The sequence below is a fragment of the Trichomycterus rosablanca genome, chromosome 8 (genome assembly GCF_030014385.1).
Source record: "Trichomycterus rosablanca isolate fTriRos1 chromosome 8, fTriRos1.hap1, whole genome shotgun sequence".
Classification (NCBI taxonomy): domain Eukaryota; kingdom Metazoa; phylum Chordata; class Actinopteri; order Siluriformes; family Trichomycteridae; genus Trichomycterus; species Trichomycterus rosablanca.
Genome location: NC_085995.1, coordinates 17,552,323 through 17,577,849, shown reverse-complemented (window position 1 = coordinate 17,577,849; position 25,527 = coordinate 17,552,323). Strand labels below are relative to the sequence as shown.

General features: G+C 36.2%; 1 protein-coding gene across 4 annotated transcripts in view; it reads right to left on the bottom strand.

Annotated features, from left to right (window-relative positions):
• diaph2 (diaphanous-related formin 2) overlaps nt 1-25,527 on the bottom strand; it is a 496,954-nt gene that overhangs the window by 313,424 nt on the left and 158,003 nt on the right. For all 4 annotated transcript variants that reach the window (XM_063000538.1, XM_063000542.1, XM_063000539.1 and 1 more), the window contains one exon: nt 25,256-25,370. In XM_063000538.1, the coding sequence (XP_062856608.1) occupies nt 25,256-25,370 (115 nt within the window). The remainder of the gene's footprint in view (nt 1-25,255; nt 25,371-25,527) is intronic.

Below are 25,527 nucleotides of genomic sequence, written 5' to 3'. Positions count from 1 at the left end.
TTTCCAGAAGTTTTGGGACATTTTCTGAAAATGCAACAAAAGCTAAAAACTATAATTTGTTTAAAGACTTAAACTTTACTGTAACTGACAAACCTAATTGCATATTATAAATAATAATAACAACAATAATAATTAAACAATAAAATATGAGGCCTGCAACACTCAAAAAGTTGGGGCAAAATAAGACTAAAGTTATAGAAGTAACACTGTTGTGTAAAGTCTGGTAACAAAGAAGGTCTTCAAGATTAAGTATAAAATGAGCATCTATCAAACACTTAGGATGGGACATGGTTCACCACAAAATTTCATGAGGGACTTGTCAGTTAAAAAACAATGTCTTTACAATCTACAGTGTATAATATCAAAAAAGATTCAGAAAGTCAGGGAAAATCTCGGTGCATAAAGGCCATGGGAAGAAACTGCTGTATTGTCTGAGGAACATGCTGGACATAGCCACATGGGCTTGAGAGAACTTAGGAAAATCATTGCCACTAAAATAAAAAGTGTACCGCTGCAACAGTACATGCAACTTGAAACTATTATGTAATCAAAAAGACATATTAATTTTGGGCAGAAATACGGTCTGGGATCAGCTGAAATGGACTGAAAGACAGTTAAAACATGTTCATTGGTCAGACACTTCAGCTTGTTTTTAAGAAAAACGGATGCCAGATTTTTCATGCCAAGGATTAAAAAGACTATCCAGACTTTTAACAATGTAAAGTGCAAAATGCCATGCCCACGTCTTATATATGTCAAGTATGGGCAAAAATTTCACTTGCAAAACTGTTTATATTTAACAAATAGAAGTCTGTTCTTAAAAACACTGACAATCTTTTTTGTCCTTTTGTCTGTTAAAGGTTCAATAAATTAACAAATGACATAATTCAGTTTTTATGGCTTTTTTTTTTTTTTTAGAAAGTGTCCTGACTTTCTGGAAATGGGGTTTGTAAATTAAGCAATATTAAATAACATTCATTTTAAATTACAACTCTTGCCAGTAGCATTAAGAAATTGTGTCAGATTCAAAGATTGACTGTCTTAGGTGGATAGAAGGGGTGATAATTAAAAAAGCTCATTGTTCTGTTATACACAGAGCATGTTTAGACTAAAACAATATACCACAACACAACTTTATTTTATACTAGATAGATAGATAGATAGATAGATAGATAGATAGATAGATAGATAGATAGATAGATAGATAGATAGATACTTTATTGATCCTGAAGGAAATTAAATTCTCAGAAACAGAATGTGAATTCCTTGTAGCCTCCAGCAGCTGTAAAACTTATCTGTATGTCTTTTCACAGCAATTCTAACTGGTAAAAGAAGTATGCTGTTCAACAATACTCACATTACTGGGTGTGATGGGGAGCTCTAACTTTTGTTAATATTATTATTATTATTATTATTAATACAACCACAGCTTGTTTGTGGGTCTATTTTCAACTCTCTATGCACTGTCATTAGATTTATGTTGTAAAGGTCATGTAAGCTGGCTTTGTATTATGGTAGGTTATTATAATAGAAATGCTCATATTTAAACCCTCCATATTCATTATTATCAGAGCAAGACTAATCCTGTGTTAGCCATGTGACCTATTCATAAACATTCAGCAGGAGTTACAGCCCAAAAGCAAGCTTTCCTCATCTGCATTGATGGATCAAGTCTGCTTGCAGAATGTCATGCTGAGAGTTCAGTGTGAATATGTCCTTCATTAGCCGTTAGCTATGGTCACCAGTCACTCTTTATTTGTAGCACATCGGGTAGAGACTAGGAGGTATTTCCAGTGGCTTGATATGAATTGCATGAGCCCTCTTCTTCACAACAAGTTTGCATTTAATAATCATTCCAGCACATAGTGTTTCAAAAATGAAAACCCATACAGAAACAGTTGCAGTGTAGTGGGTAAGGTTATGTACTTTTAATCTTGACCTTGAACTGCTCAGCTGGAATTTTAGATAAAATAATGTTTACAATGAAATAATATAAATATATGTATATGTTTACTGACTTTATATATAGACATGTACCTGCTCAATGGATAAAAATACAACACCCAAATAAATGATTGGGAGATTTGCACTATTTTAAATTTCTCCAGACAGTTAACTGCATTATTTAGATCCTCTTTCTCCAAATCAAATCCACCTAAATGAAACTTGACAATTTTAGCAACATTTATTTATTGACAGAGTTTAGTACTATAGAAACCCTGAATACTCCTCTGGACAAAGTCACTTATATCTTAAGTCCCCTCTGAGAATCAATGTTAGATATGTAAAAGCTTATAACAATCTATTACATATTACATTTTACATTTTTGGCATTTAGCAGATGCCTTTATCCAAAGCGACTTACATTACAGTACACAGTCTGAGCAACTGAGGGTTAAGGGCCTTGCTCAAGGGCCCAACATCAGCAACCTAGCAGTGACGAGGCTTGAACCAGCAACCTTTGTATTACTAGTCCTGTGTCTTAACCACTAGGCTACGGCTTGCCCTATATGTTAATATATATATATATAATATACAGTATACTGTATATATGTTAATCTATGTTAAATATATTTTTAAGAATTAAAATATTGATGGCTAACGCTGATGTAAAAGCATGCGCTGACTTGATCACATTACTGCATGTCTACCTGTATAGTACAAGCCAAACAGAACACACACACACACACACACACACACACACACACACACACTTGTAACTAGGCATTAAGTTAGATATTTTTCAGCAAAAACAGGAAGGAGGGAGAATGTTATGACAGCACGGTGGAAGTTTGATTTTCAGATTTTCAGTAGTAGAAAATTATATGGCAAGCAAGCTACATTATCTAGGCTGGGTAGCTGGTTAGAGTTACAAAGCTAGAGTTAGATGGGATCATTTTCCATCTATAAAAATGTGTTTGTGTACATTTACTGGATAGGATCACATGTTTCATGTATAAAATACGTTTTTGTACATCTATTTGCAATTATATGCCAAAGAAAGAATATGGAAAAATAAGTTATAGAGTTGATATTGAGGTTGTAATAATAACTATTAGTAATATTACAACTAATAACTAATACTATATAGCTATTATTTATTAATTTTTTAAAATTATTATTAGTTTAAATATAACTTTACATATTGGTACAAATTCATTTGAACATTTTGCACCAATTAATATTTATTTATTTGGATTTTAACAGAAACCCACGCAGACACAGGGAGAACATGCAAACTCCACACAGACAGGACCCGGACCGCCCCACCTGGGGATCAAACCCAGAACCTTTTTGCTGTGAGGCAACAGTGCTACCCACTGAGCGCCCGTGCTGCCCTCACCAATTAATAAAATATTAATAAAATTAATAAAAACAAATAAATAAATTGTCTACAACACAACTACACAAAAAGCAACAATTTGAAACATGTAGTCAGGTGCATTGTGATTAATCTGTTGGAGTCCATCTGTTACCATTTCAGTTTTTACATAGTTTTGAATAACCTACAATCGCTGGCCTGACAAAGACAGAGTGGCATGAGTTAATGAAAGCCCGCTTAGAAGATACTGGCAACATGAGGAAACAGATTCTCTATTATGATGAAATGAAAACTGAACTCTCTGAGCAGAACAGCAAGCACTATATCTGGTAAAAACAGGTTGTGCACATCACCTGACTAATACCATCCCTCACAGTTAACGTGGTGGTGGAAGCATTATGCTATGGTGATGCTACTCAACGGCAGGGAGAGACAGACTTGTAGTAGGACAAATGAGCAAATGAGTGTATGAAAGTTCAGTCTGGAGTGACAAATGAGTAATGCTAACTGATGAGTAAAAATTGAAATTATATCTACTCAAATACACACTACAATACAGTATGTACAAAGTCAGGAATGCATCCTTTCCAAATCCACTGTATATTATATGTTATTTGGCCAAAGGTATGTAGACCATGAGCTAGTAAATTCCCAACACTCTATTTGGAAACCCCACCCCCAGGAAAGCTCTAACATAAAAAGATGTGGCTTTTTAGTAAAAAAAAAAGCATTTGTTTTAGGAGGTGTTGGAGGAGAAAACCTGGCACTCAATGTTTCATTTTATCCCAAATATATTTAACAGGGATGAGGTCAGGACTTTGTGCAGGTCACTGAAGTTTCAACAAACCAAACTCTTTAGAGACATTAATTTGTTATAATCATTCAAAAATAGAAAAGAGCCTCCCCTAAACTGTTGCCACAAAGTTGCATAAGATTAATTTTATATAATCAATTACATACACCTGTAGAAACAATTGTGGACCAATTACTTAACTTAGTAATTAGAAGGGGTAGTCACACACATTTGAATATATAGTGTTAGGAGAAGGTTCTGGGTTCGATTTCCAGGTGGAATTGCCCGGGTTCTTTCTGTGTGGAGTTTGCATGTTCTCCCCGTGTCTGCGTGGGTTTCCTCCAGGAGCGCTGGGTTCCTCCCACAGTCCAAAGACATGCAAGTGAGGTGAATTGGAGATTGGAGACATAACTGTCCATGACTGTGTTTGACATTGAAGACTTGAACTGATGAGAAACTGATTAATCTTGTGTTGATAAATTACTTTTCCTTTCAAGAATGTAACCAAAGTGTGTAAAACATGACGTTAAAGTCCAATAAATAATTAAATAAATAGTGTTAGGTCAAAGGACTTTGTGTTCATGAATTTAAAGCTGATACATACAATTAGCTTAAGTGCTTAAGTACAAGTGCTTTAGTGTGCTTGTTTTGTCACTGCTTTGACATATGAGTTTTTGTTTGCCTAGTTCATTTATTTATTCTGTTCCTGTGTGAGTCACATGCAGCTAGCTAACCAATATAATGCTCTATGTCCTATCTTCCCTTCAAAGTGTACACTTTGGTAAAGTCACTGCAGTATGAATCTATCATGTAGGTATATGTGTGTGCAAGAATGTAAACTACAAAACACAGAAACAAGAGAATTACTGCTAGAAATTCAATTCACTTAAAGAACAACAAATGCAAATATATCGAAATAGTATCAAAGTACATGCTTGACTGGTGTGTTGTGCTATTAATATAATTATTTGACTTAAATGTCTAGTTTGCCTTTGTTTGCCTTAAATGTTTCTTTTCTTAGCACACTTTAAAATTGTAGAATATCTCACCCCTGCATTTCTTGTACAGCAAAATCTTAGCACACACCCCATAACATTAGGGAGGTCAGTAAGATTATTTTCTATTCAGCAACCTCCATATGTACAAAAGGAAAGGAGACCAGCCTACAGTTTAATGGGCTTAGTCTCTGCCCCTGTGCCCTCGTGTGATCCCTCTGTGCAAATGTCACTAAACAGAACAGTACTGACTTAGGTAGAGGTTCAAGCTTGGGCAGTGTATAAAAAAGTGTGCTGCATCTACCAATGCCTAACCTTTCATAAATAATAGTAGCTATGGAAAAAATCCTAAAAAAAGCCTAAAACTAAATATTTTACTAATAGCCCAGATGTGGGAAATCAGTAACATTTCCTTTTTGTCAGTGTTCCAGTATGTACAGGTCATTTGCAATGTTGTGCTCATTACATCAGTCTGTCCTCATTAGTCTAAATCCAATCATGGTATACTCTGATAACAGACCCAAACTGAGATTTCAGGGGCAGTGGAGGCAGCGTGCACTTCCATGGTAAATGGTAAACCTGTTCTCATAGTAATGATTAGCAGACATCAGATTGCTTAGCACTGAAACACACATACTCTGGGTTTGTGACATATAAGAAAATTAATACATTTCAAGGAAGTGGTATCAATTCTCCTTTTAAAATGTTCAGGTGTAATTCTAAAACGTGTGTGGCTGTCATCATGGATTAATCACTTACCCCATGATATTTACATTCACATGAAATTAGATTGAAGTTTTGAGGCTAAGACACAATAATGAGGCATGAGGTGCGTAGGTTCTCCTTCACGACACAGTTCTGATGAAACCAATGATTATCTCTGAGGGACCCCTACTGGCCAGATTTCTGAATAAACCACACAACCAGGAAAACTAAACATCTCCTGTATGGCATGATACAGACAAATTGAATATATTACAAAATAGGTTTCACTGTTTTCACCAGTATGTTTAAGACACTTTATTTTTTTTCATATTCTATTATTGTCATAGCAATATTATCACGGGCAATGCTTTCTGCATAACAGTGAGAACACACACATACAAACCTGCATAAGTAATTTATGCCAAAGCCCAAACTACAGTGGTACGCAATCATCCTGAAATTGATCTGACTTAAGTTAAAATAATCACAAAGAGAATTTAGTATGGTAATAGTCTCACAATAGTAAAATGCATATTTAATTTTGTATATATTTGTTAATATTTAATATATTCCTTTTTTATTTGAACATTTCAAGTCACCACACAATAAAATATCACACATTAAAATATAATTCCATATTTCACTTCCACATTTTTTGTTTGCTACTACTTAAAACCTGTTTAAACTTACACTGACATATCTGGTACGTATATTCATTTGTCATTTTATACAGATTTGTGGGTATACAATTACCTATTGTAATACGTGTGTTGCTCTGTTTACCCCCTGTACCGCATTTAATTGAATGGGACCCCCTATAGGACCCATACTAATCAGATGTTATTAGTGTGTTGATCGTTTGCAGCACTGTAATGCTACTAATATGTTAATAACATGGTAGTACATGTTCTGGAATGAGTTTATCAGGTGCAGCAGTCCTTGAAACTATTGAAACTACAAAGCTAACAGTGTCCTGTAAACAGAAAATGTAAACCAATAATAGACTAGAGGGAGATTAACACACACTGTGCATGAAAAAAAAAGGAAATAGCTTTAGTCCCTGGCTGTGTAACACTACAAATAGTGTTAACAAAATTAGGTTTTTTTTAAATGAAGAACTACATTCAAAAGAAGAACTGAATTAAAGATCCCAACAATACTGCTCCACATGATACATTCAACTAACAGCACCATGACACTACTAGGTTAGTGTTATTGCAGTACTGAGAATGATCCACTCACTCACTTTCTTAACCGCTTATCCAATTAGGGTCGCGGGGGGTAGGGTTGGGTGCTGGAGCCTATCCTAGCTTTTCAATGGGCGCAAGGCACACAGTAACACCCTCAACGAGGTGCCAATCCATCGCAGGGCAGACACACACATACACACATAAACAGACCCATTCACCTATAGGGCAATTCAGTGTCTCCAATTAACCTGACTGCATGTTTTTGGACTGTGGGAGGAAACCCACGCAGACACGGGGAGAACATGCAAACTCTGCACAGAAAGGACGCGAACCGCACCACCTGGGTATCAAACCCAGGATCTTGAGAACGATCCATCATTTAAAAATCATCATCAGTGGAGGTCTCTTTTGATTGAGAAATGGGGGATGATCAAGTATACAAAATAACAGATGAGCTACATTTACTATACCCACAAATACTCACTAACTATAACTATACCCACACATTTAATCTGTATAGTAGACAAAGTTTATAAAATAAGTAATGAATGTACATACCAGGCAGGTGTAACTTGCATGGTATGAGTTTATTATTATTATTATTATATTTTTTGCATGTTTTTTACCTGCTAACTCAACAGTCCATTTTTGCATTATTTGTGAAAATGCTATTGACCATGTCACTGAAAGGATTTTTTTATCTTCTTTATTAAGCAGTTCTCTGCCCAGTATTTGATTAGCATACACAATGAGAGTCCATTGTTGGTAGGATGCAAGTAGTTAGAATTTTAAAGCTGTTTATTTTAAACATAATAGTTACTTAATTATGCCAAACTAAGTAAATTAGAATTAGAAAAAAATTTATTGACGTCATATATTTTCATCATGTTTTTATAAAAATGAAAACACATTTCTTTATTGATCATGATGATTATTTATGTATCTATTATATACAGTACATCCTCAGTGTTTCATAGTAAGGTTGGAAAAACAGGACTTAAGGGGAACTATCCTGGACAGAGTGCCAATCCAGCACAAGGCAAAATACACATCAATTTACTAACTCAAATTTGGTGTTAATTTATGTACTGCGATATTTATGTAAGATGGGAAGAAACTGGAGCACCTTAAATAACCCACACAGGAAAAAAAAAACATGGCAAAATACACATGCTATACAGTGCCAACGTCACCTGCACCCAGATCACCAGAACAGGCAGTGCAGCATATGTAAAGTGTTCACTGTGAGCATGTCCACATTCACTTAACCTGTCAATTTCTATTTGTCACCATCACCAACCATGACTGAGTTGTGCAATTACTGGCAAGACATTATTCACATTTTGATAATGTGTTAAATTAATTTGGCCAAAATTGCAATCAGATCTGGCTATGCTGCACGAATATTACCCCAGCTAAACCCATCTATGCTGTAGTAACTCGCTTCTATCATGGGGCTCTCTCATAATGATAATGGACAGGCTAAAGACAGCAGACACTGGCTAAAATCCAAAGGACACATGCCACACACAAGCCGTGCTCAAACTCCTTTAGTGACAAATTGGTTCAAAAATGAGATTTCCAAAAATCTAGTTCCAATGCTGCTATAGAAATCCAGCTCAGTGGGAGGTTGCAGTTACAGGCACAATGTCCACTTGTTGATATTGAGGCACACCAGTAAATCCAATTGAAAAAAAATATATAACTTGGATTGCAGATGCTTTAATGTTTTAGTAAGTCCACACAATTCAATCAAAAGCATTAAAAAACCTCTAAACTACACACAACAATCATAGCTGCAATTGTGATGTTTTTTTACAATGTATAGACTTATCATAAATCAATTGGAAATTAAATGAGAGAAGAAACATAACATTTTGTCATGATTTATTTGTCATGAGTCACTATAAATCAATACAAATTTATTTTAATAAATCCCCTTAATTAATATAGACCTTTTATACAAATGTAAATGGTCTCCTCCAGGATAACAATGTAACTATCTACAAAGCATGATGCATCATAAAATTGTTAAATGACAATAAAAATGACATTTATATGTAAAGTTATGAATAATGCACATTAGAAGCAATTATGCAACAGTGTGTGTTTTTTTTATGATTCTGCAACCTTTTTCCCTTTTTAACTAATTAACTGTGACAGTTCTTCAAAAAATATATGAGACAATCTGCACATACTCGTAGTTTGGTGGTGTAAAAAGGTCATTGATGTCAATTAACTTTGTGTCATGGTCTCCTAATTTCTCATTAGTATTTGTAATTGACTACAGCTGGTGACAGCTGCTGTTCATATTAATAGGGCTTATTTTCACAAGCATAACAAACAGAAAGTCTAAGCAACTTTTCACAGATCTCTGAAAGCAGATCAGGTTGGTACGTGAAACATCTAAACAGGCGCATGATTATCTTGATAAATAATTGTGAAAGTATGAACATGAAAAATAATTTGTGGTCTGCCATAAAGCTGCTGAAACTGGTGTAACTGTCCAGTCTCCATACAAAAAAGAAGCCCCTGCTCAGAAAATGGGTTTGAACATGGTTTGTTGTTGAATACATGGGCAAAATATTAAGCATAATGGTGACAATATTATGCTCTGTGATTGTTTCGCTGTCAGCTGGTGGCTCGTAGTGGCTTTATAAAGACACTTTCCTGTTTAATCTGACACCTGTAAGTATAGACATTGCCATGCTTTGAAGTGGAAAGGCATAAAAACCTTCTGCAATAGAAGTTTAAGCTAAAGACGGCTGTAGCAGGTACTGTTCACCAAACATGAGGAGTTAAATGGTTGCCTCCAGTTGTTCTTACACAGTAATTAAATTGATTTCCAAATTGGGAGCTTTGGGCTACAGCTAAAGGCTATATTCTTTAATGGGTAATGAGGTGTGTGTGTGTGGTGATTTGTAGTTTTATTCATTTATTTGTTAATTAAATTATTCTCTTATTATTATGGATAAGCAGACTCATTTTGACCATGTCCTGTTCCTAACCATGAAAAATCAAAACAATTAAATAAACAATAAACCAATTAAAATGCTGTTTACATTGTGCAGATACAACAGCCTTTCATAGTATAGTACATATTGGTTCCAGTTAATGTAATTAGTAAGAGAAAGGTGGTCAATGTCACTCAAAGCACTGTCCCCTAAATGACCTTAGCTTTGCATCATTGCAGCATTAGCTTTGCATCATTTGCACTATTTTGAATTGCTCTCTACATCAGGCAACAATGACACAGTCACATATGACATACACATATATCTGCACACACAAAGTCACACTTTTGCATCACTAGGTATCATGGGCTCTAGCAGACACCAGTTGCCATGGGGACAGGCACATGCACGACAAGTGTACTGGATTGAGACTCGTCAGCCATTCGATTTAAGCACATGTGGATCTCTGGGCAGAGTACAAAAAACTGCAGCTCACAGAGCCAATCAGAGCACAGCCAAGAGGGTCATGCCAAGGTCAATCATAGAGAAACAGATAGGAAATGTCCATAGATCTTGGTATCTTCCTTTTTTTTCCATTCTTACGCACACATTGTCTCTTTCTTACATAATTTCACACTGTGACGCTATCCTCCCCACTAATGACCCATGCTATCTTGCTTAAGAATTACAATGACTCAATCAAACGCAGCAGTGAGCATCTAATGGCCAAGCAGTATTTCCTCTCACTATGGCACTTAGATGCAGCCCAGCCCACACAGGATCATTTGCATTTAACTGCACTGTTTGTTGCACCCATTACAAATGTAATCCACAATTTCCCAAGGAAATGAATAAAGTATGAGAGAAAATTATGTAAAATAACTCACTGTACCATTATGCATGTACCCACTATATGACTGCATGGCTTTACACACCAACAGAATAGAAAACATTTTATTTATAAATGTATTTTTAAATATTTAAATTAAATAAAACATTAAATAAATAATCAATTAAATTGTCAATAAATATATTGTCAGTGTATCTACAAATGCAAATTAGGAGTCCTCTTTTTAAAGTAAAGCCATATATAACCAATATTCAGAAACAGCACCAAACAGTGCAAGCTATTCTGAAATGGACGAGCCAAAAGTATAAGTATGTGCTGTGCACAATGTGACCAGTCCACCTTTTGAAAAATTAATGTTGTGTTCTCCAGGTTCAAGAGGTACATAAAAAATCCTTATTGATAATAATGCAAGTTAAGTAAGTGCCAATGGCTTCTGTTACTTGTACATATTTATGGGTAACATTACTGCTAAGGGGTACATATGCATTTTCAGAGATTTATTTCTGCTAGTTACAGTTAAAACAGTTAAAATGTCATATCTATCAAGTTTTTAGAAACAATGTTATAGGTTGTACATCAAGCTACTGTGATAAATATAGCTACATGGACTCTGAAGTACTTTGAAAAAACGTTAACACAGTTCACCACTGCATCAAAAAATGCAACCTGAATTTCAGCATCTTTTCCTCAACATATACAAAAAATCCAGACAGTTATCAATAAAAGGTGCAAAAGCCAACATTTGTCATAGGGGTGCATCAGTGCCCAAGAGATGGGTGACTTGCATATGAGTGAAGGTACAGTTGACGCAAAAGTTGAGGCAAAAGTTTAAAACTGCCTCCTATTTAAAATGTATGCTCAAGCTGCATCATATAGAGGAGAATAGGACAATAGGGACCATGGGCTGTTGAGCCAGTTTAGCAGATGAAATCTTGATTTATGCAACAATGGGCAAGAACTTCATGCTTTGTGCACTGAAAATTGTAAGTGTCTTTGGGTTCTTGAAAAGCACTATATAAAAATAAAATAAATTTGCAAAGCTGCAACAATTAGTATCCCCAGTTCACAAATGTTTACAAAACATAGGGACTAAGATTACTAGGACAGGTTATGTAACACAGTAAACATGCCTCTGTCCTAACCTATTATTATTATTATTATTATCATCATTATTATCTTTATTATTATTAGTTCTTTATTTTCATTTATTTTTATTTTTTTTTCATGTTTACAAAATGTCCCTATAATTTTGGTGTTTTAGTATATTAGTAGCAAATAAACTGATATGTCAGAATCAGAATCAGTAAAAGAATCAGCTTTATTAGCCAAGTATGTTTACACACACAAGGAATTTGTTTCCGGCTGTTGTTGGCTCTCTACAATTTACAAACAATACAATATACAGACAAGACTATATGTAAACAATGTACAAATTTACATGTTCAGCAGAATTTGCATATGTTGTGGTTGGCATATATGTGGTTGGTGAGTAAGGGTGTTGCTTGTTTTTGACTGTCTTTGTTATATTTGCTGTTATTACAGTAAATTGTTTTGATTGAATCAGGTCCTGTGTAATGAGTAATGTACTACATAAGTACCACTTACAAGGTAGTGTAGTTCTAATTTTATTAAAATGTATCAACTTTATCAACACAAACAATACTGTATTTAAAAAATAAAACTACTGGTTCAAGTACATAAATCCTAAGATACTGACACAAATCAAAATAAATCTAATAATATCAGTCAGGCAAACGACATTTTATTTTCATTATTAACAATGTAATTTTCTACCTCTGGGTAGCCTGTGGCTTTAAAAGGTTAATAAGCTGCTTTACTTCCAACAAGTCAGCAAAAAAGGACTGGCCACCAGAGCAAGCACACTGCGTTAATGCAAATTGAAAAAAGCACATTGCGGTCTGTCCACCCAGGGATTCCTGGGCTCCTCACTCTGCATTTTCAGTACAACAGCCAAGTCGTTACTCTCTTTCTTCCTTTCCATTTCTGCAGCCAAACTGATGTCAATTAGCTGCCGTGTCAGAGTTTAGACTTTATCCCATTTCCAGGCACAAATGCTAAAATGAGTTCTACATTGCCCCCAACGGCAACCTGAAAGAGGGTTTTGTGACAGAGATTTGTAAATGGGGGACTGGTACCACGTGTACAATAATGGAGACATGCATCAGCATCAAAGACCCAGTATACTGCGTAGGACACATTATTGTTTACAAACCTACAAATAAAGGTTTGCTTAGGGGAAAAGTCATTACATTTAGAAGGAACACATATTCTATTAAATATTAAAACCTGGTTACACCAGATTTTAGAACATAAAATTGTGTCAGTAAACAAAACTTTGACTTGTATCGGCAACCCCTAGCTTTGCTAAGGAGTTAAGGGTGGTGCTTCACATTGCAACACAGTGAAATAGTCCTAGCTATTTATTTTTAAGTTTTAAACAACCCCCATCATGTAAAATCAAAAAAAGCCATCAAGTAGTATTTTAATTTTTAATATAATGTCTTTATTTTGTCATTATACACATACAGAATTACAGTACAACGAAATTCTTTCTTCAAGTATCCCAGCTTTGGAAGCTGGGGTCAGAGCGCAGGGTCAGCAATTGTACTGTGCCCCTGGAGCATATAGAGTTAGAGCCTTGCTCAAGGGCCCAGGAGTGGCTGCATGGCAGAGCTGGGATTCGAACTCTCAACCTTTCAGATAGCCCAAAGATCTACCCACTAGGCTACCACTGTCCCTAAAAACAGGTATTTAATGAAAAAAATAACAACAAAGAGATATGTAATTAAAAATACATTCATGAGTATACAGAGGCTCAGCTGTTGTACTTCCATGTGTGTACTGATACTGAGCTGTTATATGCATGTGTATGCAGAGACTGAACTGTTATGCAAATGTGTATATAGAAACTTTGTCTCAAACTGCTCCTTGAGCATTTTGCTAGTCCATAACCAACTGAAATTGTGGCATTTTGTTAAATGATTGCAAAATAATAATAATAATAATGTCAAAATACCAAATAACGCGTAGAATGAGAGAGAGAGAGAGAGAGAGAGAGAGAGAGAGAGAGAGAGAGAGAGAGAGAGAACGAATGGGGTAGGGTTTTGTGGGTAGGTGTCTAGCAGCACTGCACCCTGTAGGGATATCTGGCCTATTTAAGGAAAAGCCCAAAAAAGGCCAGACTGCTCTTTGTCAAAGAAAGGAGCAAGAAAGTCTATCCCTACAGGGATTTTGGAAGAGATGAATTAGATAAAAAAAGTAAAGCAAAGTCTCCAAAGCACTTGCACTAGTCTATTCAAAGACAGTAAGAGTGGGTGGCAGTAAGAGCGAGACAGAAGTATCAGAGCAATTAGTAAAATTGCCTCAAGGGAAACCTGTTAAAAGAAAGCAAACTGTCCAGTCCTCAAAACAGACAGAAGCAAGCTTCTTCGCTTCTCACCCACACACAGATCTTGACCAGCCACATCCTCAGTTGCTTTTTTACACTCGATTGGCTGCTTTCCTTTTTTTCCACCTTGGTTTCATTGCCTTTCCCTTTTGCTCTGCATGGCTACTTCCGATACCTTTTAAACTAGCTTTAAGTCGATAGCTTCCAAAACTGTCTTGTAACACTAAGTCCGATTGATCTTAAGTTCTGTGTGTATTACTCCAGATTCTTCTCCAATCTTGAAAACAGGATTTTTTTTCTTCTTACTGCAGTTTAATGCAAAGGATGGTATCACTGTTATTGTACAAAAATCTGTGCCCACCATAGGTGATTGCATATTAAGATGACAGAGGAGGAGAAGCATTTCAGATTCCTGACCAAATTCCACACTGGGTTCTGCTGCACAAATTAAATACTAAATAGAAGTCAACCAGTTTAAACACAAGCAGTGATGCCATTCTGTAAATACCTCTTTTGAGAATGTATAAATGAATACAATATATAAATACATATTTTAAAAATACCAGATGACTTAAAAGCTAATGTTAAAGTTTCAAAGCAAGCTATGCCAAAAACCAGTCAGTTATTTCCAGTGCTGCCAGGAAATGAGCCTTATAGTAAGCCGACCCTGGTTACTTTTTATTGGCTGAATATGAGATACCAGGGGAATAACTAATTTCTCATAGGCTGGGGACTGTAGGAATGGTGTAATAAATGCTATAAAGAGCAGCAGCCCTGAAAGACAGATGAGTTAAAGAATTGACATAGAGAAAGGGTCATGAGTATTGACCGTCACATGGAGTAAGTGTGTTTTATTCTTCTGCTACATATGTCGACTTAATCGGTTAACTCCGGTGTTCAGATTGCACAGATGCTACTGAATGATTCAGTTAAAGACCTCCCTGATCCTTGGCATGTTCTCCCAGTGTAGGGTTTCACTCCAACATGCCAACTACATCCCTGTAGGAGATTGTTTGCTCTAAATTGGCCCTAGATGTGAGTGGGCAAAAACAGTTAAATGAGTCTGTGATGTACAGCAATGTGACTGTGTTCTATTCCAGGTATATTCCTGCCTCACGGCTAGTATTTCTGAGATCTGTGATAGTTCTACAAGCTAAAATGGACATACTAAAATGTGTTAATGAACGAATGGACTGTTGTATATGAAGAAATTATGTGATATCAAACCTGTAATCCTGACCCATAATAAAGAATGGAAAATTGCACTTTGTAGGATGTGAAAGGCAAAATCCTCAGTTCAAACATTTATCTGTCACTGACTAAAAAGAAAAAGAACAGGAAGACACAGGAAGGTGCAACACCACCCACTAACCCAAAAGACAGTAAGCCACTTAAAAATTGTATTATTGTGCTTTTTTCAGTCCTGCCTCTTGTTTGCACTCCACATAAAACTAATATTAAACACAGAGTGGTTACCAGCTATTTAATCTGTTAAACATGCAATTTTAAATATGTGTTTCTTATGAGTTTATTTTATTGCTGACAGTTTGTACCCATGTTTCATGTTTTGTCTAGTCAACTTCATATCATTTCCTAAAATACATCCATTTCTACATTTTAGGCCTGCAACACATTCCAAAAAAAGTTGTATTGGTGGCGATTTAGGACCTGTAATTAGGAAAATAAAATTAAAAAAAAAAAAAAACTAAATCATGATGTGATTTCAAACAGGTAATGTCAACAGATAATTGTAATCTTGATCTGAAAGCAAAGACAGGATGAGCACCCACAGCAAATGCATTTAAAAGTTATTAAAATATTTAAAAACAACATGTTCTTCAAAGAAAAAAATGAAATGGATTTGCATATTTATCCATCTACTGTGCATAATTACATTAAATTATTCAGGAAATCTGAAGGAATTTTGGTGCAAAAAGGGTAAGGGCACAAGCATAAGCTAAACATCTCTGATAATTGAGACAGCACTGCATCAAGACCGGTCATTCATTAATAGCTGATATAACCACATAGGCAAGGGATTACAATATGTAGTTTTACAAAACTTTACTGTGCAAAAAAGAATCATCTATATTATACTCTATAATATACGTATACTCTATATTAAATGCAGATAGCGCAATCAATAAAGATCCTTGTCTGTAAAAGCCAAAAAATAAATAAATTAAAAAATCAGCTTAAAAAACAAGCCTATCAGTCCCCCCACAAATTAAATTTTGCAAGCCAAGTTTCCAAGTCTAGACAATGCATAATAGCAAATAAGCACACTAAGTTATTAAACCCCAAAGTACACTATAAATGTAGATGAAAATTTAATTTACTAGATGTTTATAGGGTTTATATTAGCTGGGCAAATATTGGTGACTGGGGTGTTGAAAGCAGTGATTTCCTAAACAGGTCCCCTTGGAGTTGCTATAATTAAAGTCAGTGGGACATCACAGCAAAGAAATATAAGCTTTATACTTCTGGGGGGAATGGTATGTCCTCTGGCACTCATGCACTGTATCCAGGTCACCCCACCAAGCTAATAATGCACAATAAACACATTACATTGCATTAATACTTAACTATCTCCTTCTGCCATATGTGATTTATTGAAGCAAAAAGAAGGTATAAGGATCAATGTTTATGGACCTGGAGGAATGTGTGTGTGTGTGTGTGTGTGTGTGTGTGTGTGTATAGACGTGTATTAATGTGTATAGACCTGAAGGAATGTGTGTGTGTGTGTGTGCGTGTGTCTGTCTTCGGAGATTACAGTGGTAAATAAAAGGACGTCTCTAATGTATTGAGCAATGTTTTGAATGTTATTACGGAAAAAAAAAATTAAGTTTATTATAGTGCTTATCAAATATCACTTATCACAAAGTGCCAAAATCCATAACAATAAATACATTCTGCCTAAGAGGATAATACAGATTGATTTAATATGCATGTCCTTTTTTCAAATTGACTTATTATTAACAGCCCAAACTTAAAAATAACGTAATAACTACTAGAACCTCATTAAGCAAGAAAGAAGCTAAAAGAGGGTTTCAATTTTGTCTGGTCACTAAATATTTAATAATAAATGTGTTAAAGATTTATTAAAGATTTGTAATAAAGAAGTAAAAATGCTTGCATGTGAGACCATATGGAAAAGGTACACTATAAAGTATACTACACGCTTTAAGCCACACCCTTTGCTATGTGTAACATTATATAAAAAATGATAAAGAAAGGTCCTTTTCTATACCAGTATGACTATATAAGTGAGCTCAATAAAGACACAGTTTGTCATGAGGAATATTAGTGACCTGAAGAAAACCCTGACTTCATAAAACATCTTTAAGATGAATTAGATTGATTCTAACACAGGCCTCATCTAACATTTGTGTCTGATTCCACAAATGCTCTTTTGACTGATTGGACACAAATTCCCCACAGATACAAGAGTAGAAGGGGATGTTAAAACAGCAAAGGGCTTAATTCATATTATTACCCATGTTTTAAAATTGGGATGTCCAACAAGTGCATGGCCAGGTGTTCACGTACTTTTGTGAATATCGTGTATTGGTACCATTGCTGAAGTATGACTACTGAGAAATTTATAAAGTCAGGTTATAAACAAATGTTGTTACAAACAATAATGGTTTATGAGGGATATAACTATACTATACTATAATATTCTGCGGTTTTTGGCTATTTTTCTGATTGGTTACAAGACCTTGCTGAAAAGTTTGAAAGGGAAGAACTCAAACCTTAGTAAAGTACCCAAATGCAAATGGTACCTACACACCTGCACCATGATCAACTTAATTTCAACTAAAGCAAAAACCTGCGCTAGTTAAAAATTAAAATGGTGACCAGCTGCAGCAGTGTAATAAGGAGAGCGGGGTGTTCACATCTGCTCGTTTCTTCTGTAACTAGGTTGTGTGAAAGCAGTTTTTGAACCAGGGTTAAAACAAGACCATATATAGTTCGTATAGATAACTTCTAATACACATTGGGAAATGAAGCAGTAAAACACAAGTAAATATAACTATCAAGTATCATATCACTGAACAAAAAAATTTTTGTAGGTATGCAATACTTTTATCAACACTGATCAGTGGCAATAATAGTAAGAAAGCATCAAGTAACTAAGCAACACATCAGATACATAAAGAATAATTAAATTAATATTAAGGTTTAACTTTTATCTTACATCTTGCAATAAATCCCTGCACATTAATCATTATGTTTTGGACAATTAAGCCACTGTTAAGAAAGCCTGTGTCTGTGTAAACACAATACTATAATAATGAAGCTCTTCCCAAAACATGTCTATTAAATATAATCTTGAAATAGCTGACACCAGGTACTTCCGTTAATAAATGAAAGCCATTAAGACTTTCAGTACTTTCACGTTAGCAGTGTTGAGAAGAAGGAAACAGACTGCACGTGGTGTTAAGAATAATACATTTACATTCATATTCACTGCATTTAGCAGATGCTTTTTTTAATGATTTATAATTGTTACCGAATAAAATGCAAGTAAATAAAGGTTGTTCAGGGGCTCAACAGCAGCCATTTGGTGAAGATGGGGCTTGAACCAGGAAACCTTTAATTACTTAGAGTGCTGAGCTTCCATATATATTTAAACTGTTCAAAAAATCATGACATTTTACACTGTTTTGATAGTTATCAGCCATAACATTTAAACCACCTCCTTGTTTCTACACTCACTGTCCATTTTCTCAGCTCCACTTACCATATAGAAGCACTTTGTAGTTCTACAGTAACTGACTGTAGTCCATCTATTTCTCTGCATACTTTTTAACCTCCTTTTACTCTGTTCTTCAATGGTCAGGACCCCCACAGGACCACCACAGAGCAGGTAATATTTAGGTGGTGGATCATTCTCAGCACTGCAGTGATGATGACATGGTGGTGGTGTGTTGGTGTGTTGTGCTGGTATGAGTGGATCAGACACAGCAGCGCTGATGGGGTTTTTAAATACCGTGTCCACTCACTGTCCACTCTATTAGACACTCCTACCTAGTCGGTTCACCTTGTAGATGTAAAGTCAGAGACGATCGCTCATCTACTGCTGCTGTTTGAGTTGGTCATCTTCTAGACCTTCATCAGTGGTCACAAGACACTGCCCATGGGGCGCTGCTGGCTGGATATTTTTGGTTGGTGGACTATTCTCAGTCCAGTGACAGTGAGGTGTTTAAAAAGTCCATCAGCATTTTTGTGTCTTATCCACTCATACCAGCACAACACACACTAACACACCACCACCATGTCAGTGTCACTGCAGTGCTGAGAATGACCCACCACCCAAATAATACCTACTCTGTAGTGATCCTGGGGGGTCCTGATCATTGAAGAACAGCATGAAAGGGGGCTAACAAAGCATGCAGAGAAACAGATGGACTACAGTCAGTAATTGTAGAACTACAAAGTGCTTCTATATGGTCAGTGAAGCTGATAAAATGGACAGTGAGTGTAGAAACAAGGAGGTGGTTTTATTGTTATGGTTAATCTGTGTATGTACGTATATATATTTTACTTGCCCTTTAAAAAGCTGTTACTAACATTCCTACTAAATCAAAATGAGCTTTTTTAAAAACAAAAGAAAAGAACATTATTTTAAATAATCTTTTAATAATCTGAATGTTTGTAACTCTTATAAAGACTCTTATAGAGAACTAAAAAGGTTTGGTCCAAATTTTGTCCAAATAAATAAACATTACAACATAAATCACAGCTAACAATTTTCTACCATTTACTAAAACCACACAATTGAATAGAATGTGACATTAAATTCACCTTGGTAATTAGTTCCTACATCAACCCTAAGGAAGAAGTTCCAGCTGGTTACACAGAATGCAGGAAAAGAATATGTGAGTAAGGGAACGTAAGTGGTCCTGAGAGACACACACTCTTTTCTAGTCTACATATTTTACCCCCAGCAAATCTCTCTTCATCTCTAAAAAACAGGAAATGGTGGCAACCTAGTATTTGGAGGTCAAACTCCTTACTTGCATGATTTACTTCTGCACTGACAAAACAATTATTTTAATACATCTTCATTAAATATTACTTCAGAGCTCCATCTGCTGAGAAACCTAGTGCCACCCATTACATGCTGCACTCAGCACACATGCTGGATAAATCAATCCAAAGAGCAGTTTAGAGTTCTAGCACAGTAATGCCAACCTAATGATCCGCATTATCTGCTCCACACCCAAAATACACTGGAAAGAGAGAAGGCCAAAACAACTTAACAGCGTCAGCTTAGACAGTGTGTCCATCTGAGTGCAAAATTACATACATTATATACCATAAATGCTGTAATTTAGCTTTTTTCCATTTTCCATTACTTAACATTTTAACAGAAACAGCATATTGTACAAAGAAGCATGTGTGTCCTAACTTTACCAGTGGATATAAACAGTGAAGAAAACCTTTTAGGGCAATAGTAGAAGGTAGAGAGACTTTGCCAGTATCAATTTCACTTCTACAGCACTGGAAAGCTGGGGCAGTGAATTGCTTTATTGTAATGCAGCGGGCAATGCTGCACACTCAATCCACCAGTGCATCTGATTTGACCCCCCGAGTCAAAATACAGGCAGAACAATTGATTGATACCACAAGTGAGGAAAATCTGGGGAAAAAGGAATGAGAGCTAGAAAAAGAAAAGAGGTGAAAAGGCCAAACAACATAGGAAAACATCACGAAAAAAATGAAGTCAGAGTTGGGCTGCAAAGAGGATTCAATTAGGGCTGAACAAAAGAACACTACTCAAGGGGCACTTATTTTTTTGGTCCGAGCATTCTGACCTGCTTTGTCTTTTCTTTTAAGACATAGTTGTTTCAATGTCAAAGAAAAACATCGTACATTGTGCAATATTTATAACTTTAAAGTACTCAAATTAGTGTTTAATAATAATATTGGCGCATTAAATCACTTTCTGGATTTAAATCAAAACAATTTTATGACTTTATTTGTTATGCTATTTTTAGTCATTTTCAAAAATAATTTTTTTTTAATTTCATTTTATACACAGTTGAGTCACATTATTATGAGCACTTCCTACTTCTGACTGTCGCAGAGCGTAACTAATGAAGGAAGTCATGTTTCGTGAACTGGCTAGGTGGATATATAAGGTGTGCGATAGGCTGTCTGCACATGTATCCCTCGTTGCTGCCATTGGTAAAAGTACCATGGGTAAAATTGTCTTCCCTGGGGCGGATGGGATCCTCCATCAAAACAATGCGACATGTCACACGGCTGGAAATGTCCGACATTGGTCGGAAGAGCATGACCAAGACTTCCAAGTACTACCAAGTACTACCCTGGCCCACTAATTTCCAAACCTTGAACTCAATTGAGCATCTGTGGGACCACCTCGATCGTCGTGTTTACTCTATGGATCCTCCCCCACGCACCCTTCCAGCAACTGTGGAATGCACAGCAGTCAGCATGGCTCCAGATACCTGTGACACCCAAACAGGACCTTATTAAGTTACTCCCAGCCTGTCTAGCTGCTGTCCGTGCTGCACATAGCGGTTACTCTGGATGTTAGCTGGTGGTCATGATAATGTGATAATAAACTCTTCCATCTGGCAGAAGACTCAGGACAATAAAAACAAACACATCAAGACACACTAACAGCTTTTTCCCCAGAGCTGTAACACTTTTTAACCAAAGGTGTTCTCTTGGGCAAATGTTGGTAAATACTGGTTAACAGTCTGTGTGCTGTCGGGTCTGTTAAATATGTTCTATGTTACATGTCACACATGTGTAATTATCTGTACTATTATGTGTATTGTTTGTACTACTATGTGGACTATTGTGTGTATCACCAAAGCAAATTCCTCGTATGTGTAACATACCTGGCGAAATTCTGATTCTGATAATGTCGACTGTTATCCAACATCAAAATTAGTATGTTTTATATGCAATTTAATGGTAAAATGTGGTTCACAACATTTTAAATCTTTTTAATATGGTCCTTTCCCCTTCACATTCAGTAAATAGATTGTCTATTTTATCTGATGTTTCTAGACATGGATTAAGATCTAATGCATACTAATGACTGTAACTGCAGCACTGGCCTGGACCAAACAATGTATCTCATAAGTAAACAAATGAAAATACAACTAAAGTACATTTAACTGAAAATGGTTTCCTTTTGGATTAGATAAAGAGAAACAGTGGTCTACAACGTTTTTCATTAACAAAAATAAAAAAAACTAAAATGTGCACGTAGTTAACAAGTCTATGTCACTGGCAACATTTTTGAGGATAGATTTATAGGGGACACAAGTACACCTGCAGCAAAGAGGTCTGGAAAACAGAAAGCTCTTACCAATACATACTCAGTAGCGCAACCTCAACTCACTACATGAATAAAGAAGCAATTCCGCAGACAAATGAAGCTAGGCTCGAGTACTGACTATTTTGGCAGCTGCTTAGTGAGGATTTATAGCATGTGGTAATACTGAGCGTCTGTGAGGTCTTATAAACCAATTTGCCTTTCAAGACAACACCCAGCTGTACCCAGTCTCCACACTGCTTGGAGGGTATGGACAATGCTAACCTTCAACCTGCCTGAACAAAGCTAAACTGTTCTAACTGAAACAGATTGTGAATTAATGGGCAAACTTAAGTGATCTAGATATTACTGCAGACTGCAAACTAGAAAATAACCCTAAATGTTTATGACTATTTTATTTAAAGAATCCAGCTTTTATTAAGTATGTTGTATTAAACACAATGCATTGTTTATTTAGTTTATTTTTAGCACACACACACACACACACACACACACACACACACACACACACACTTGGCTGTCACTAGGCATAACATTATGACCACCTTCCTAATATTGTGTTGGTCCCCCATTTTTGCTGCCAAAACAGCCCTGACCTGTCGAGGCATGGACTCCACTAGACCCCTGAAGGTGTGCTGTGGTATCTGGCAGATCCTTTAACTCCTGTAAGTTGCGAGATGGGGCCTCCATGGATCGAACTTGTTTGTCCAGCACATCCCACAGATGCTCGATTGGATTGGGGCCAAGTCAACACCTCAAACTCGTTGTTGTGCTCCTCAAACAATTCCTGAACCATTTTTGCTTTGTGGCAGGGTGCATTATCCTGCTGAGAAAGGCCACAGTCATCAGGGAATACCGTTTCCATAAAAGGGTGTACATGGTCTACAGCAATGCTTAGGTAGGTGGTATGTGTCAAAGTAACATCCACATAGATGGCAGGACCCAAGGTTTCCCAGCAGAACATTGTCCAAATCATCACACTGCCTCCGCCCGCTTGCCTTCTCCCTATAGTGCATCCTGGTGCCATGTGTTCCCCAGGTAAGCGACGCACACACACCTGGCCATCCACGTGATGTAAAAGAAAACGTGGTTCATCAGACCAGACCACCTGCCTCGTGGTCCAGATCCAATGCTCACGTGCCCATTGTTGGCGCTTTCGGCAGTGGACAGGGGTCAGCATGGGCACCCTGACTGGTCTGCGGCTATGCAGCCCCATACGCAACAAACTGCGATGCACTGTGTATTCTGACACCTTTCTATCAGAACCAGCTCTGTCAGAACAAGTTCTTCAGCAATTTGAGCTACAGTAGCTCGTCTGTTGGATCAGACCACACGTGTGTGTGTGTGTGTGTGTGTGTGTGTGTGTGTGTGTGTGTGTATAGTTATTCAAAACAAATTTTAAAGAAAGCTCTGTTAATGTTCAAGATGTTTCTAAATTTTTAATTATTTAGTTTATGTCATACACCAGATTACTGATATACTGGAAAACAGTATGTAAAATGCTAAAATGTATTTAGTCTACTATTTGCTTTTTAAGGACTTCATTTAAAAGAATTATTTTAATAATATTAATAATATATACACACATCATTTTAATAATGTAAACACACACACACACACAGGGCATGTGTTTGCACTACAATGCTCCACACAGATTTCCGAACCTCAAAGGGGGTTTCTTTAACAAAGACTTAAAATACTTTGGGTAAGATGTGCAGTTATTATAGTGCAGTCATTATAGTGAAACTTTTAGATTTAAAGGAATCATTACAAGATCCCTTTTTAAAATTCATTTTTGAGGGTATGATTTACACAATTTAATATAAACACACATTGAATATGGCACCAATCACAAATAGGGGCAGTGTAGAGTAGTCAATCCACCTACTGAGTTCTTAATTGAAAGTTACAGTGACAAGGGCTGAACATGTGAAGTAATGATCAATTTTATTTGTAAACATACGTATCATATAAACCAATTGTTTAGGCACAGTAGTTTAGACATTGGTATTTAGACACCAATATATCTTAGTTCACCTGTGTGATCATTTTTACTATTTAATTCATTACTACTATTAAACAATGTGATTTATTTCCTGCTGAGCAACTGACACTTACACTCCTCAAAGCATTTTACATTTTCTCTGATAACAATAAGAGTTAAAAAGTGTTGGTTTAAAAGGTCTAATAGCTTTATAGCATGAGGTGCAAAACCTGTCCTGCACTCCCTAGCACCATAGCTTTTCATACACAGACCCCTTTCTACAGTAGGTATTAGTCCAAAAAGCCCATCACCACTGCCAGACAAGTTCAGACTACACTGAAAAAAATAAATAAAAATAAATAAAATAAAAATAAAAAACCTATCATGACATGCATACACAAGTTAGATCAGCTCCATGTGTATCTGAGAGACAAATGGCCCTGAATTCCCTAACCTCTCTCTCCCCATTTCAGCTACAGGGGTGTTCACTGGAGCAGAAAGTCAGCCAGACTAACCATGCATCCTGATACTGAACTCCATCCAAATCTCTGAGTGTACAGAATTCAATACACACAAATGGAAAGACAGAAACGTCTGAATAGATAGAGATAGATACAGACCATTTCTGTACAGCTTGGTGAAATGAAAGATGTTGCCATCCATCAATGGAGGGCTTATAAGAGTTTTTAGTGTCTGAACAGCGAGCCGAAGAAAGAAAATGCCAGCTTACCTCTAGACTTGGACGAAAAAGCAAGCAAGATTTGAGCAAGCAGTTCTGGGTTCTCCAACTTCTCCTCTTTGACTCTAATCCAAAAACAGTTCTCTGCCATCTCATTAGGAACTATCTGGAAAGACAGAAAACAAACGATATCAGAGTGGTTCTTAAAAACATTTAAAAAGGCTACTATAAAAATGCTAACATCCTTTGAGGTCTACCTATGATGATTGCAAGTGCTTGTGGAAAAAGCATTTGTCTGTGTGCATTTGAGGTTTGGTTTCTAC